A 14,339-nucleotide genomic window follows, 5' to 3' on the forward strand; every position below is an offset into this window, starting at 1 on the left:
ATTTAGAATGATAGAAGAAGATCTTTAGTTTTATCACCTGGAGACGTGATGGAAAGTCTGACAGCAGTTTGCTGCCGAGGCACAAGAGCCTTCATCCGAAGACTCACAGGAGGTGAAACTCTGCAGATGGCAGCGAGTGGTGTTTTTGCTTATGATGAAAACGTCTTAGATATGTTAACAAGTGATGAAGATGATGTTTTGAAGAATATAATGTGGATAATAAATAATTGAAAATGACAGAGGATGCTAAATTAAATATATATATATATAATTTACTGATTTATTACACAGTTGATTTATGGAGTTTCAAGGAAGTTAAAATGTGACCGTATCATAGTGTGTTGCCCCTAACAAGTCTATTACTTATAATAAATGGATTGATTAATTGATGTATTGTAATTTGATCCGCTGTGCTCAGCTGCTTGATTTGATCACTTTATGATGATATATTGCTGAGCTCACTGTAAAACTTGGACTAAATAGAGAGTGCATTGTGGGTATATGTGTGAGCTGTGAGCTGTTGTTGAATGTCAAAAAGAAGCCATATATGGTGTGCTCTGTGAAGAGGCAGGAAGACTGCCATGCATGTATCACACACGCTCAGACTGAATGAACGCCAGAAACCATCCAACCACAAAAGGGCCTCTTGCGTGAGAGAGATCGACCGATGCCAGCAAGATCGTGCAAAGTACTGTTACATCCTGTTTACTGTTACACTTAACCTCGAGTTGCTCCAGAGGCGTGCGACCTCTGACATGTATAGCAATTGTAAGTCGCTGAATGAATAAATGTAACGTAATAAAAATGTCCTTTGAGTGAAAAGCTCAAGGTACAACAGAGTAAGTCTTCAAGGACTATTATTTCTTTAACTCGGTGAGTGTTTCCACACAGCCCTCCAGTAGCTCAGGACCACACCTCCCACTGATGAAAACTTGGATCTTCTTTAAAACAGTTCACGCCAGGCTCAGATCAAGGAGGTTTAGGCAGATACCCGGGGGTAGCGTTTGGTATGAAGGTGGACCAGATCCTTGCATCCAGAACTATTCTGTTAGCAGGTCCCTACCCTGGAGTGGGCACACTGTGCGTTAGCTGTGGTCGAGACATCCATGTCTTTTATTCGTATTTTGAATGTGACATATTGACATTGAAGAATAGGAATCTATTTTAGTTCTTGTTTGTTTTCATTTTGTCTGTTCTTTGAGCCACACATTAAAACTTCACGACACCATTTTCCAAGATTGGGTCTATTTAGTGAGTACATCTATATTCTGCCCTCCAGCTGTTTACAACAGGTGTGCTTATCTTTTTTGAATTTGGGCCAGGTTAGGGATGTCTGCTGATGTGGGCCTGTTATGCTCTCTGAGGCAACACAAATAACCTTGAGTCAGTTCCTTGGCTTGTAGCTACATCCACATGCAGTCGCTAGCAATGTAACTACGTTAATGAACAACAGTGCAAGTCAAACCTGTATTTAGGCTAAACCAAATAAATGTAACCAATGTTTGTGAAGATAAAGTAACATGAGCTCAGCAGTATCTGTATCTGTCACCGGAGGCTCAGCAACGTCAGCACAGCTAATTGTATTGGATGATCATGAAACGGTTAGTGAGCTGGACTGAATATTATAAGACTGTGTCACACTTTATAACAGTTAGACCGCAGTAAGTAACTTTACTGTAACTAGTGTTAGTGGGTAGCTCTTCTTCTGTGTTGTTGTGACCGTTTTATTGCAGGGTTGTATATATATGTGGGTCACGTTAGTTACAGCGACTGAGAGGTGGAGAAGCTGTGTACCTGAGTATTGGGAAAACCACAATAAACCTAAACTGAACGTTACGAAGCAAACAGCGGCAGGTCTGAGCTACTGTACCGTAACGTTAGTTAGTAAAGAAATCGCTCCTCATTTGCTTTTTACCGTTACATCCTTTCAGGCTAAATCAACAGTGGTACACAGGATGGTAACATTTGGGTCGCGTCAGTTGGTGAAGTAATGTGGAAAGTGATATAACTTTTTCACCAGATAACGTTAGCAACTGCTCAGGGTTAGCCGGCGAGCTAACGTGACTTTCTCTGTGTTTCTCCAGCTTTACTAATGCTGACTTTGTTCTTACTCCACATCATCTGAACCTGTTTGGTCTGACAGGCTTCAGCACATAAACCTTTGTTGGTGTTTTATATCCTTACATGGAGTCTGTGTTTTGCTGTGAGCCGGTTGTTTTATAGTGTTAGTGGACTGCATGTCGTTAGCTGCCGTGTGGTCGCTGTAGTACGCTGCTAACGTCGCTGCTATTAAAAGCAGAATAGTGGCTGATGCAAGCAACGGAGAAAACAGGCGTGTGCTTCATTTATAAGTGAGTTTTGAGCCCATTGACAATAAGGCAATGAAAATTTGATTCATTTCTTTGAAAAACTTACATATAGCCCCTTAAAAGTCAGGGCTGGGGAGAAGCTAACATCAGCTGCCAAGACCACCTCCTCTGACCTGCTAGCAATAACACAAGACTGGGAGCAAAAAGTCAACTTGGGGAGGCAACTGAAGTTTTTCGAGGTCATTTTGAGGTCAGAGTGAACTTTGACCCCCCAAACTCTAATCAGTTCATCTTCGAGTCCAAGTGGACATCTGTGCTAAAGACAGAAGAACAGACAGACAAACTGAAAACACAGTCTTATATTTTATTAAACTGCTTTTTCTTTGAATACAGATTTATGCAGGTTTTGGTTTTTAAATGGCTATGAGCAGACAGTCACGTAGTGTCGTACTTTCCACGTCCAACAATGATCCACCTGGACACCGACTTCATTTTATCATAAAAGTGCCCTCATACTGTCTTTAACTGATTAATTACTAAATGATTCGATATGATTATCAAATAAGCTAAAAAGTGAAGTAAATTCTTTTGTTACCAAGTTAAGCAAAATGAAATGAAATACACAAAATGAATTACAAAAATTAGTTTTGCTCTGATTTGTATAATTCAGCTTTTAGTCAGACTTGAGCTAAATGTGCTCCTGCTGCCATCGAAGGAACAAAACGTCATGGAGGAGGAGATCTGTCGCTCAACAGAAAATGACCCATGTCAGCAACAAGGGGGCGGTAAAAGTCTTAAAGTTTATATCTCACTAACGAGATGAAAATTATTTTTAATGTTGTACTTTGTCTGCTCGCTAAATGACTCTGATCTCTGTGTTTCTGTATTTTTCTCAAATTAGTGTCTCCGGCCCTCGATGCCTCCAGATCTCCAGATCAGCAGCAGGAGGCTCTTGGACATGTTTCTTCTCTGGTCTCAGGATTCAGTTGTTCACGAGTCACCAAATGTGATTTGCACATCGAGTGTTGTGAAACAAAATTCAGAGGATCTGCGCCAACGCTTCACTTTTATTTTAATTTAATATCTAACAGGACTCGGCCAACATGGTTCCAGAAGGACTTCCAGATCCTCCTGGGTCGGCGTGGCTTTGGTTCTGAATTGTGCCGGGTGTTTGGACCCCGATACTCAGTTTTAAAATGAAACTATATATTTGTGAGGACTTTTTAAAGATTGACGTCTTCAGTAGGAACCAATGGGCTTGGAGCTGAGAGCCACAGACAGGAAGTCTGAAAAGACTAACATGCTGTTGGTTTTGCTCTTTTCATGTTGAGAGTAATAAAAATAGAGATTCTAATATAATCTAATAATTCCAGATGGATTGTTTAAAGGGAACATCAGTATAAAAGTGTAAAATCCTTGTCTGAGCTGATGGTGGGTTGTGTGGCAGCTGAGATGAGCTCCTTGGAGGTCCTACTCTGCTCCCTGAGCTCCTTCCTCCTCAGTCAGCTGCAGAAACACGCTGGGTATACTGATCCAGCACAATGTTCTCCTGACTGCCCAGCTTCTGCCCCCTGCAGGCCTGAAGAGACATGACAGCACATGTGAGTTAGTGCATCACTCCTCCTCTTCTTCAGTAAACCGAGTGCTTCATCTCAGTCCTCTGAACAGGGCTTGACATTAATACCTGCCAAATGCGGGTGGATTTCAGCCATGGTGGGTAACACAGTCACTCCCACTAGCCACTTTGGCGTGCTGACAAAAGGCATCTGAAATAAATGAATTTTGCACTACAACTCCCATGAGTGCTACCTGCACACAGTGTTTGCTCAACACTGTAAACAAGAAGACGCTGTGGAAATTAAACTAGCAGACTGGCCATTGGTCCGAGTGCTGTTTTAGCCTGCTGTTAATTATCAATGTAACCAGCGGCAGCGATGACGTAGCCTAGCGATCTTTTAAATAGCAGAAGAATCGTCTCACTCTCTCCTGCCGCCAGGGTGCACACACCAAATATGACATCCAGGCTTTTGTCAAACGAGAATATAACAGTTGAATCTGTCACAGGGCAGCCACAGTCCCTCACACCTTTAGACAGTCAGCCTCCAGCCTGCCTTCAACCTGATGGTATGATCTCTGTCATCACATGGTCACGCACACACACACATCAACACAGCGTTAAGTCAGTGCATGTGAGTGTGCGTGGATGAGCAGTGTGGAGAATATATGGTGTTAGCAGGACTACCCTTATGTCACATCACACCTCATATCACAACTACCTTTCCAGAGTTAATTCTATTTTTTAATAAAACTAATCCCCGCAGGACAGCAGGAGATGTGTTTGTATGGAAATAATCTGGTAAATAAAGACCTGTATACTTGTTTCAGGTGGACGTATCTCCAGGTACTCAGAGCTACCAGAGCTTGATGATGAGAAACTTAAATCCAGTCAGAGCTCTGAGGAAATGCAGATGCTAAACAAACCATCTTAAGTACCCAAAACTGATATAGGCCTACACACATAACATTATAATCCTGTTGCCTTAATTGTAGTTTTTTCTAAGATAAAATAATTTATTCTGTGCTTGTCTCTAATGCAGATACTTTTCCTACTCTGTATTACAGTATTTACTGCTGTTAAAATAAATAAACAGTGTTTCTGTTTTCTTTTCAATTAATCTTTTACACCCATACATCACAATTAGAATATACTCTAATACTCTTTTTAATTGTTCTTAATAGACTACATGTTTTCAAACTACATGTTTTCAAAAAAAAGGAGCTTCACATCCAACCTTATCAGAGCTAATGTTAATACTAGTAAATTTAAGCATGTCATTGTCAACTTTTGTCATATAAAACGTGATTTTCCAACAACAAAAATATGGCTAGTGAAAATGCTGCGTGGGTAGTAACTTTGGAAAACCACTAGCCATATTGGCTAGTGAGCAAAAAAGTTAATGTCAAGCCCTGCCTCTAAACAACAGACATGTGTCAGTACCTTATAGTAGAAACAAAGGGCAGCAGTCATCAACATCCACACCAACACGAACAGCAACACCAACTGCAGAGTCAGCGGCCTGACGAGTACTATGATGAGATGAACTGTTGGATCTGATCAAACACAAGGACATCATCATCGTCATCACATCACACACCATCATGAGTCCATCAGCTCCCATCAAACACAAACTGTAGTGACCTGAAATCTCCCAAAACCACTTCAACATGGAGCTGTGGGATTCTGTCCGTCAATAATCTCTATCTGAACGTTTGTTCCAACCAATCGCATCTATATATCTATATAGATCATATATATAAATCACAACAACAGTTATCTCATAGCGCTTTTCATAAAGAGCAGGTCTGGGGGGGGGGCAGCCTACACAATATCCACACAGAGGGACAGACAGTAAAGGAAATGTTGGTAGAGACTGAATGAATAAAGTTATTTATAAAGCCTTTCCGAAACTAGACCTTCGCCACTTTCACTCTGGAGTCACCCTCACAGCCAAATCGAGCTCCCAAAGCCACGTGTGGTTTTAATATAGCAGCCAACTTTTGGACGAACTACCCTCTCCCCAGCGTAAATATGATCTGACGTTACCGCTGCACTCACTGCTTTAATATGTGTATCAAATAAACAACAGTTGTATTATATACATACCAACATCAGTTCATCATTAACAACAGAACACTTATTTTTTCTTGCAACCAATAAGACTGTAACTTAGGCAGTGACCATCATTTTGCACAGACCAAACCCCTAGACCAGAGGTCACTAATAGGCGGACCGCAGTCCGGACCCAGCCGCCGTTCTCTCCGGACCGCCGCCGATTTATTATTGGGAATTGCTACCTTCTGAAGGAGCATTTCTACTTGAACCCGCACTGCTTTTCTACCATTTACTGTACTGGTTTGGCGGCCCAGGAAACTCAAAGACCCACTGCATGTGTTCCAATCGTTTCATGTGATGCTGCTCAGCAAATCAAATCTGTGCATTTCGATAAAAACTGCGAGTCGAGTCCGCGAGTGAGATTCACCAGAGACGTTCTTATAACACACAGATGATGAAAGGTCACATTCCCCCTCCGTTCAACAAAATGGCCCCTGAAAAAGGAAGTGATGTCACAGGTCTGACAAACATGGAGCAGAGTGATGACAGACTGTAAAAGGAGGGACTGGATCCACCTGGTGGGACGTCCCCAAACACAGAGACAGACAGACAGACAGACAGACAGGTTCCTCCAGGTGTGTCCTGTCAGGTGAAGCTTCCAGAAACAAGCCCACCTCTCTACACTTTAGGACGTCACTGTCCTGGAGAACTTTACAGTTCAGTCCAATGGAAACCACTGAGACACTGAGACAGAGGAGAGGACATTACTGTCACACATGATGTCATAGATGATGTCACTGATGGGCTTACCTGAATTAGACAGACTAGTCTCGTTCTTCGGCCTGACAGAGTCTGGAGAGATGACAGAAGATGAAATAGAGATAAAGACATCAGACACAAAATAAAAACATGTCAACAACAATTCAGTGATTCAAACTGGACTCAGCACAACTCCAACATCAGTTCATCATTAACAACAGAACACTTCTTTTTTCTTGCAACCAATAAGACTGTAACTTATGCAGCGACCATCATTTTGCACAGACCAAACCCCTAGACCAGAGGTCACTAATAGGCGGACCGCAGTCCGGACCGCCGCCGATTTATTATTGGGAATTGCTACCTTCTGAAGGAGCATTTCTACTTGAACCCGCACTGCTTTTCTACCATTTACTGTACTGGTTTGGCAGCCCAGGAAACTCAAAGACCCACTGCATGTGTTCCAATCGTGTCATGTGATGCTGCTCAGCAAATCAAATCTGTGCATTTCGATAAAAACTGCGAGTCGAGTCCGTGAGTGAGATTCACCAGAGACGTTCTTATAACAAACAGATGATGAAAGGTCACATTCACCCTCCGTTCAACAAAATGGCCCCTGAAAAAGGAAGTGATGTCACAGGTCTGACAAACATGGAGCAGAGCGATGACAGACTGTAAAAGGAGGGACTGGATCCACCTGGTGGGACGTCCCCAAACACAGAGACAGACAGAGAGACAGATTCCTCCAGGTGTGTCCTGTCAGGTGAAGCTTCCAGAAACAAGCCCACCTCTCTACACTTTAGGACGTCACTGTCCTGGAGAACTTTACAGTTCAGTCCAATGGAAACCACTGAGACACTGAGACAGAGGAGAGGACATTACATCATGTCACACATGATGTCGTAGACAATATCACTGATGGGCTTACCTGAATTAGACAGACTAGTCTCGTTCTTCGGCCTGACAGAGTCTGGAGAGATGACAGAAGATGAAATAGAGATAAAGACACCAGACACAAAATAAAAACATGTCAATAACAATTCAGTGATTCAAACTGGACTCAGCACAACTCCAACATCAGTTCATCATTAACAACAGAACACTTCTTTTTTCTTGCAACCAATAAGACTGTAACTTATGCAGTGACCATCATTTTGCACAGACCAAACCCCTAGACCAGAGGTCACTAATAGGCGGACTGGACCCAGCCGCCGTTCTCTCCGGACCGCTGACCTACAGCCAATGTATTATTGAGAATTACTACCTCGCGAAGGACAGGTGAAGCTTCCAGCCACACGAATTGAGGAGACAAAAGAGGAAAGAGATTTCACATGGCTTTTAATTAAGAATGTACAGATTCTTACATGTATATTCTTCCCACAGGCAGTTCAAAACCAGAATATATCATAGATCTCCAATCCTAGATGGCAGGACACGCTAGAGCTCACATTTCTTACTTACAAGAGAAAGTAGGAAAGTGGTGTATATGAGGTTGTAAAAGAGTAGACGAGGCGTTAAAACTGGTAATTTGTTTAGTTGTGTTGAGTGTTTATTGTAAAATTGTTTGAAACTACACTTCAATCACTTCAAGCTACACTTTTTATTTCATTTTTTTCCCTGAAATTTAGCACGTTATTTTAGTTTACTTAAATTGAGAATTTATTAGTAGAGTAGTTATTATTGTCCCTTGAGTTTGATGTGAAAACTGAAAGATTATCTGATTTGACAGTCAGTGCTGAATGATGGCGCAAACATGTTGTTACGATATTCTGGTCCTTTGCTTCGGGAAATTTTGTCTAACCAATAATAATAATAATAACAACAACTTATATTTATATAGCGCCTTTCACAAGACCCAAGGGCGATTTACACAGAATTGCAGAGACAGAACAATAAAAAAGTAACTTAGGGTTAAATGCCTTTGTGAAGAGGTGGGTTTTTAGAAGGTTTTTGAAAGAGTCCAGAGAGGGAGCATTTCAGATCTCTGTGGGGATGGAGTTCCAGAGGGGGGGGTATCTGCATCTGCGGTGTGGGGGACAAAGAGTAGGCCCTTGTCAGTGGACTGCAGGTTTTGTGAAGGGGTATAGGGGTGGAGAAGGCCCAGTAGGTACTCGGGGGCAGTGGCATGGGAAGATGTATAGGTGAGGAGTAGGATTTTGTAGGTTATGCGAATGGGAGCCAGTGAAGCTGAGTGAGGATTGGAGTGATGTGCTGCAACAAACTAGTGTGTGTGAGAACCCTGGCAGCCAAGTTCTGCAAAAATTGTAGCCTGTCCAGGACCTTGCTGGGTACCCCATACAGGACACCATTAAAGTAGTCCAAGCAGGAAGTGATGAAGGCATGGATGAATGACTCTGCCGCAGATTCTGGTCAAAGTCTGGAGATGTTTTTGAGGTGGTCGAAAGCAGATTTGTTTGACATGTGACTGGAAGGAAAGGGTGGAGTCCAAAATGACACCAAGGTTGCGGACTTCTTGGGATGGAGAGACGGAGCAACACATTGAGAAGTAGATCACCTACCCTCAGGAGCAGCGGCTTGGGAGCCATGACCATTAGCTCCATTTTGCTGCGGTTTAACTTGAGTAGATTGGATGACATCCAGGTTTTTATTTCATACAGACAGTTAAAGTTAAGGGACAGAGGGGGAAGCTGAGTGGATGGTTTGGTGCTGATATACAGCTGTGTGTCATCAGCATAACAGTGGAAACTGAGACCATGGTGACTTATTATCTGGCCGAGGGGGAGGATGTAAATGGTGAAAAGGAGGGGTCCAAGCACTGAGCCTTGAGGCACACCTTGTTTGACTGGGGCCGGGGGGGGGGAGCTGGAGCCTCTAAAGGTGACGAACTGTTCCCCATTGGAGAGATATAACTGGAACCAGGAGAGTGCTGAACCGGTAAGGCCAACGCATTCAGATAGATGGTTGAGAAGGATGGTATGAGAAACTGTGTCAAAGGCTGCTTAGAGATCTAGAAGAATGAGGATGCTGATATGTCCAGAATCAGCGACGATGAGGAGGTCATTAGTGATTTTGATGAGGGCAGTCTCAGTGCTCTGAAGCCAGATTGAAGGGGTTCATAGAGATCATAGTGGGACATGTGTTGATGAAGTTGGGCAGCGACTGCACTTTCTAGGATTTTGCTCATAAAGGGAAGGTTATAGATCGGACGGTAGTTGTCGAGGTCATCCAGGTCCAAACTGGGCTTTTTGAAAATAGGGGTAACGCTAGCTGTTTTGAAGCAGGAGGGTACCAAGCCAGATAAGATAGAAGTGTTTATGATGTCCACCATGATGGGACAGAGGGTAGGGAGGCACGTCTTGACCAAGATTGTAGGCATGGGGTCCAGTGATCAGGTGGAAATCTTGGCTCTGGTAACCAACTTGACGACTTGAGCCATGTCCAGAAGGGAGAAGGGGGAGAGGCAAGTATGCAGCGGAGGGGGTCGCACCATCGTGAGGGTGAGTTGTGGGTAGAGGGTCACGAGTAGGAGGCAGCAGTTGTTGATGGATAGAGTCCACTTTTGCCTGAAAGAAAGCCAGGAATTTGGAGCAGAAGTTAGGAGTGTCAAAGGGGCAAGGGGCATCATGAGGGCAGAGCTGCCGGTTTATGGTGGAGAAGAGCAGTCTGGGTTGCTTTTGATTGTTACCAATGAGGGTGGAATAGTAGTGTGTTTTGGCCTTGGAGAGAGCTTCTTTATAAGACCTCACATGGTCTTTGAAGGCCAGATTTTTTATGAAGCCTCTCAAGTTGGCGACCAGTGGCCTTAATGGAGCTAAGTTTGGTAGCGAACCAAGGGGCAGGACGGGAGAAAGAGACAGTCCGGGTCTTGAGGGGACCAAAAGAATCCAGGCTGAGAGACAAAGCTGTATTTGTAGTGGGCGACTAGGCCATCCACCCCGGGGTCAGGGGGATCTAAAGCAAGGTGGGTCCTTACAGTGCTGGCTAGGGATGATGTATTAACAGACTTGATGTTCCTGAATGTGATGCTGCGTTTGAGTGTTTGCCTGGGCAGAAGGACTGGAATATAAAAAAGGATGGCACTGTGGTCAGATACAGCTATGTCGAAGCATTGCAGCTGGGAGGGAGTGGTACCAGTGGAGCACACCAGATCCAGTGTGTGACCTTTGGTGTGAGTGGGACCTTTGACATGCTGAATGATGTTGAGGCAGTCCAATAGTGAAAGGAATTCAGCAGCAAAGGGACAGCTGTTAGAGTCCACATGGATATTAAATCCCCGAGCAGGAGTGTGGATGGAGACATGGGGCAGACGGAGATGAGTAGCTCTGATAGCTCGCCCATGAAGATGATGGAGGTTTTTAGAGGGTGATAAACAAGGACCACCTGGAGCTGTGCAGACCCAGCCAATGTGAAACAAAGACACTCAAATGAGGTAATGTTAGGCAGTGAAAGTTCTTTCACTGGGATGTAAGCTCAATGTATAACAGCCAGACCACCACCACGAGTGAGGCTTCTGTCTGTACACATAGCCCGGGGTGCTGGCTTGGTTGAATGTCATGAAATCCTTCTGATTTTGCAAAGTTTCTGTTAAGCACAGAAAATTAATTTTCCTGTCAGTACTGATGTCATGTACGAGTAGTGCTTTGTTATTTAGGGAACGAGTGTTCAATAACATGAACTTTGCATTCCTGTTAGTTGGTGCTGAGGCAGGCAGAGTAGTAGAAGCAACATCAACACTGACCAGGGGCCTCAGACTGACAGAACGCACATGTGATCTGTTGGGATGATGTTTCACTGCGACAGAGCGCCTGTCCGACAGAACAGTGGGAATAGCATGGTCCATGTAAACAGGAGCCCCTATGTACATAGCTGGGGCGACATCCTAGTTGTCTGGACCTCTTTGAATTCTAATTGAATACCCCTGCCCTAGACCAGTGGTTCTCAAACTTTTTCACGTCAAGGACCCCTAAACTGACACAAATTAGACAACGGACCCCCATTTGATAAGATTTTGTCTGGCGTCGCCCATCTGATAGTGTTTCGCTTTTAGATGTTTTATCACAGAAACATTTACATTTATTCAATTAGCTGACGCTTTTATCCAAAGCGACTTACAATTGCTATATATGTCAGAGGTCGCAAACATCTGGAGCAGCAAGGGTTTAAGTGTCTTGCTCACAGACACATTGGTGGACAGTGGGGAATTGAATCCGGGTCTCTCAAACCAAAGGCATGCGTCTTATCCACTGCTCCATCACCACCCCACAGAAAGGGTATAAAACCCATGAACAAAATAGTCATACATTCTGTCATTGTGTTACTTATGGATGGAATTATAGTGAAAAATTTTGTTTCCCTTTTGCTGGGAACACCCTGGAGCCCCCTGAAGGACCCCACCCCCGGACCCCACTTTGAGAACCACTGCCTTAGTTTGTAAATAATGTTACTGTATATTAATCAATTATAGATTATATATATATTTACATGCACACACACATATAGCATAATGTGTATGTTGTTATTCTCTTCATACTGTGACAGTTGGACTTCTTCAAGAATAGTGAACTTGGTTGTTGGGGTTTCAGTGACTTCTGTTTCTATGATAAAGCGCTATATAAATGTAATTCATTATCATTATTAAATGCAGCGCTAAGATCTAATGAAACCAGTACAGAGACAAGACCTTTGTCTGATGCAGTTTGGAGGTCATTAGTAATTTTTACCAGTGCTGTCTCTGTCCTATGATGAACTCTAAATCCTAAGGTTCCTGAGTTTAGAGATAAGAGAGAGGACACGCTGGAGACATTACTGTCACACATGATGTCATAGATGATGTCACTGATGGGCTTACCTGAGTTAGACAGACTAGTCTCGTTCTTCGGCCTGACAGAGCCTGGAGAGAAACAGAAGATGAAATAGAGATAAAGACACCAGACACAAAATAAAAACATGTCAATAACAATTCAGTGATTCAAACTGGACTCAGCACAACTCCAACATCAGTTCATCATTAACAACAGAACACTTCTTTTTTCTTGCAACCAATAAGACTGTAACTTATGCAGTGACCATCATTTTGCACAGACCAAACCCCTAGACCAGAGGTCACTAATAGGCGGACTGGACCCAGCCGCCGTTCTCTCCGGACCGCTGACCTACAGCCAATGTATTATTGAGAATTACTACCTCGCGAAGGACAGGTGAAGCTTCCAGCCACACGAATTGAGGAGACAAAAGAGGAAAGAGATTTCACATGGCTTTTAATTAAGAATGTACAGATTCTTACATGTATATTCTTCCCACAGGCAGTTCAAAACCAGAATATATCATAGATCTCCAATCCTAGATGGCAGGACACGCTAGAGTTCACATTTCTTACTTACAAGAGAAAGTAGGAAAGTGGTGTATATGAGGTTGTAAAAGAGTAGACGAGGCGTTAAAACTGGTAATTTGTTTAGTTGTTTTGAGTGTTTATTGTAAAATTGTTTGAAACTACACTTCAATCACTTCAAGCTACACTTTTTATTTCATTTTTTTCCCTGAAATTTAGCACGTTATTTTAGTTTACTTAATTTGAGAATTTATTAGTAGAGTAGTTATTATTGTCCCTTGAGTTTGATGTGAAAACTGAAAGATTATCTGATTTGACAGTCAGTGCTGAATGATAGCGCAAATATGTCGTTACGATATTCTGGTCCTTTGCTTCGGGAAATTTTGTCTAACCAATAATAATAATAATAACAACAACAACTTATATTTATATAGCGCCTTTCACAAGACCCAAGGGCGATTTACACAGAATTGCAGAGACAGAACAATAAAAAAGTAACTTAGGGTTAAATGCCTTTGTGAAGAGGTGGGTTTTTAGAAGGTTTTTGAAAGAGTCCAGAGAGGGAGCATTTCGGATCTCTGTGGGGATGGAGTTCCAGAGGGGGGGGGGGGGGGGCTGCGATGCTGAAGGCTCCGTCCCCAAAAATCTGCAGTCTGGTGTGGGGGACAAAGAGTAGGCCCTTGTCGGTGGACTGCAGGTTCCGTGAGGGGGTATAGGGGTGGAGAAGGCCCAGTAGGTACTCGGGGGCAGTGGCATGGAAAGATGTATAGGTGAGGAGTAGGATTTTGTAGGTTATGCAAATGTGACCGGGAGCCAGTGAAGCTGAGTGAGGATTGGAGTGATGTGCTGCCACAAACTAGTGTGTGTGAGAGCCCTGGCAGCCGAGTTCTGCAAAAATTGTAGCCTGTCCAGGACCTTGCTGGGTACCCCATACAGGACACCATTACAGTAGTCCAAGCAGGAAGTGATGAAGGCATGGATGAATGACTCTGCCGCAGATTCTGGTCAAAGTCTGGAGATGTTTTTGAGGTGGTCGAAAGCAGATTTGTTTGACATGTGACTGGAAGGAAAGGGTGGAGTCCAAAATGACACCAAGGTTGCGGACTTCTTGGGATGGAGAGACGGAGCAACACATTGAGAAGTGGATCACCTACCCTCAGGAGCAGCGGCTTGGGAGCCATGACCATTAGCTCCATTTTGCTGCTGTTTAACTTGAGTAGATTGGATGACATCCAAGTTTTTATTTCATACAGACAGTTAAAGTTAAGGGACAGAGGGGGAAGCTGAGTGGATGGTTTGGTGCTGATATACAGCTGTGTGTCATCAGCATAACAGTGGAAACTGAGACCATGGTGACTTATTATCTGGC

General features: G+C 43.4%; 2 protein-coding genes across 2 annotated transcripts in view; one reads left to right on the plus strand and one right to left on the minus strand.

The window, feature by feature from the left end:
- LOC119891530 (scavenger receptor cysteine-rich type 1 protein M160-like) overlaps positions 1-14,339 on the plus strand; it is a 667,824-nt gene that overhangs the window by 552,250 nt on the left and 101,235 nt on the right. The window lies entirely within an intron of this gene.
- Positions 2,780-14,339, minus strand: part of LOC119891504 (scavenger receptor cysteine-rich type 1 protein M160-like) — a 1,270,577-nt gene continuing 1,259,017 nt past the window's right edge. The window contains exons 27-31 of the mRNA XM_038703207.1: positions 12,491-12,532; positions 7,610-7,651; positions 6,733-6,774; positions 5,308-5,420; positions 2,780-3,888 (exon numbers count right to left, since the gene is read on the minus strand). Coding sequence (XP_038559135.1) covers positions 3,808-3,888; positions 5,308-5,420; positions 6,733-6,774; positions 7,610-7,651; positions 12,491-12,532 — 320 coding nt within the window. The 3' untranslated portion in view covers positions 2,780-3,807. The remainder of the gene's footprint in view (positions 3,889-5,307; positions 5,421-6,732; positions 6,775-7,609; positions 7,652-12,490; positions 12,533-14,339) is intronic.

The sequence above is a fragment of the Micropterus salmoides genome, unplaced genomic scaffold, assembly GCF_014851395.1.
Source record: "Micropterus salmoides isolate LMB-PRFRI ecotype aquatic unplaced genomic scaffold, ASM1485139v1 Ms_hic_scaffold_7, whole genome shotgun sequence".
NCBI classification, from domain to species: domain Eukaryota; kingdom Metazoa; phylum Chordata; class Actinopteri; order Centrarchiformes; family Centrarchidae; genus Micropterus; species Micropterus salmoides.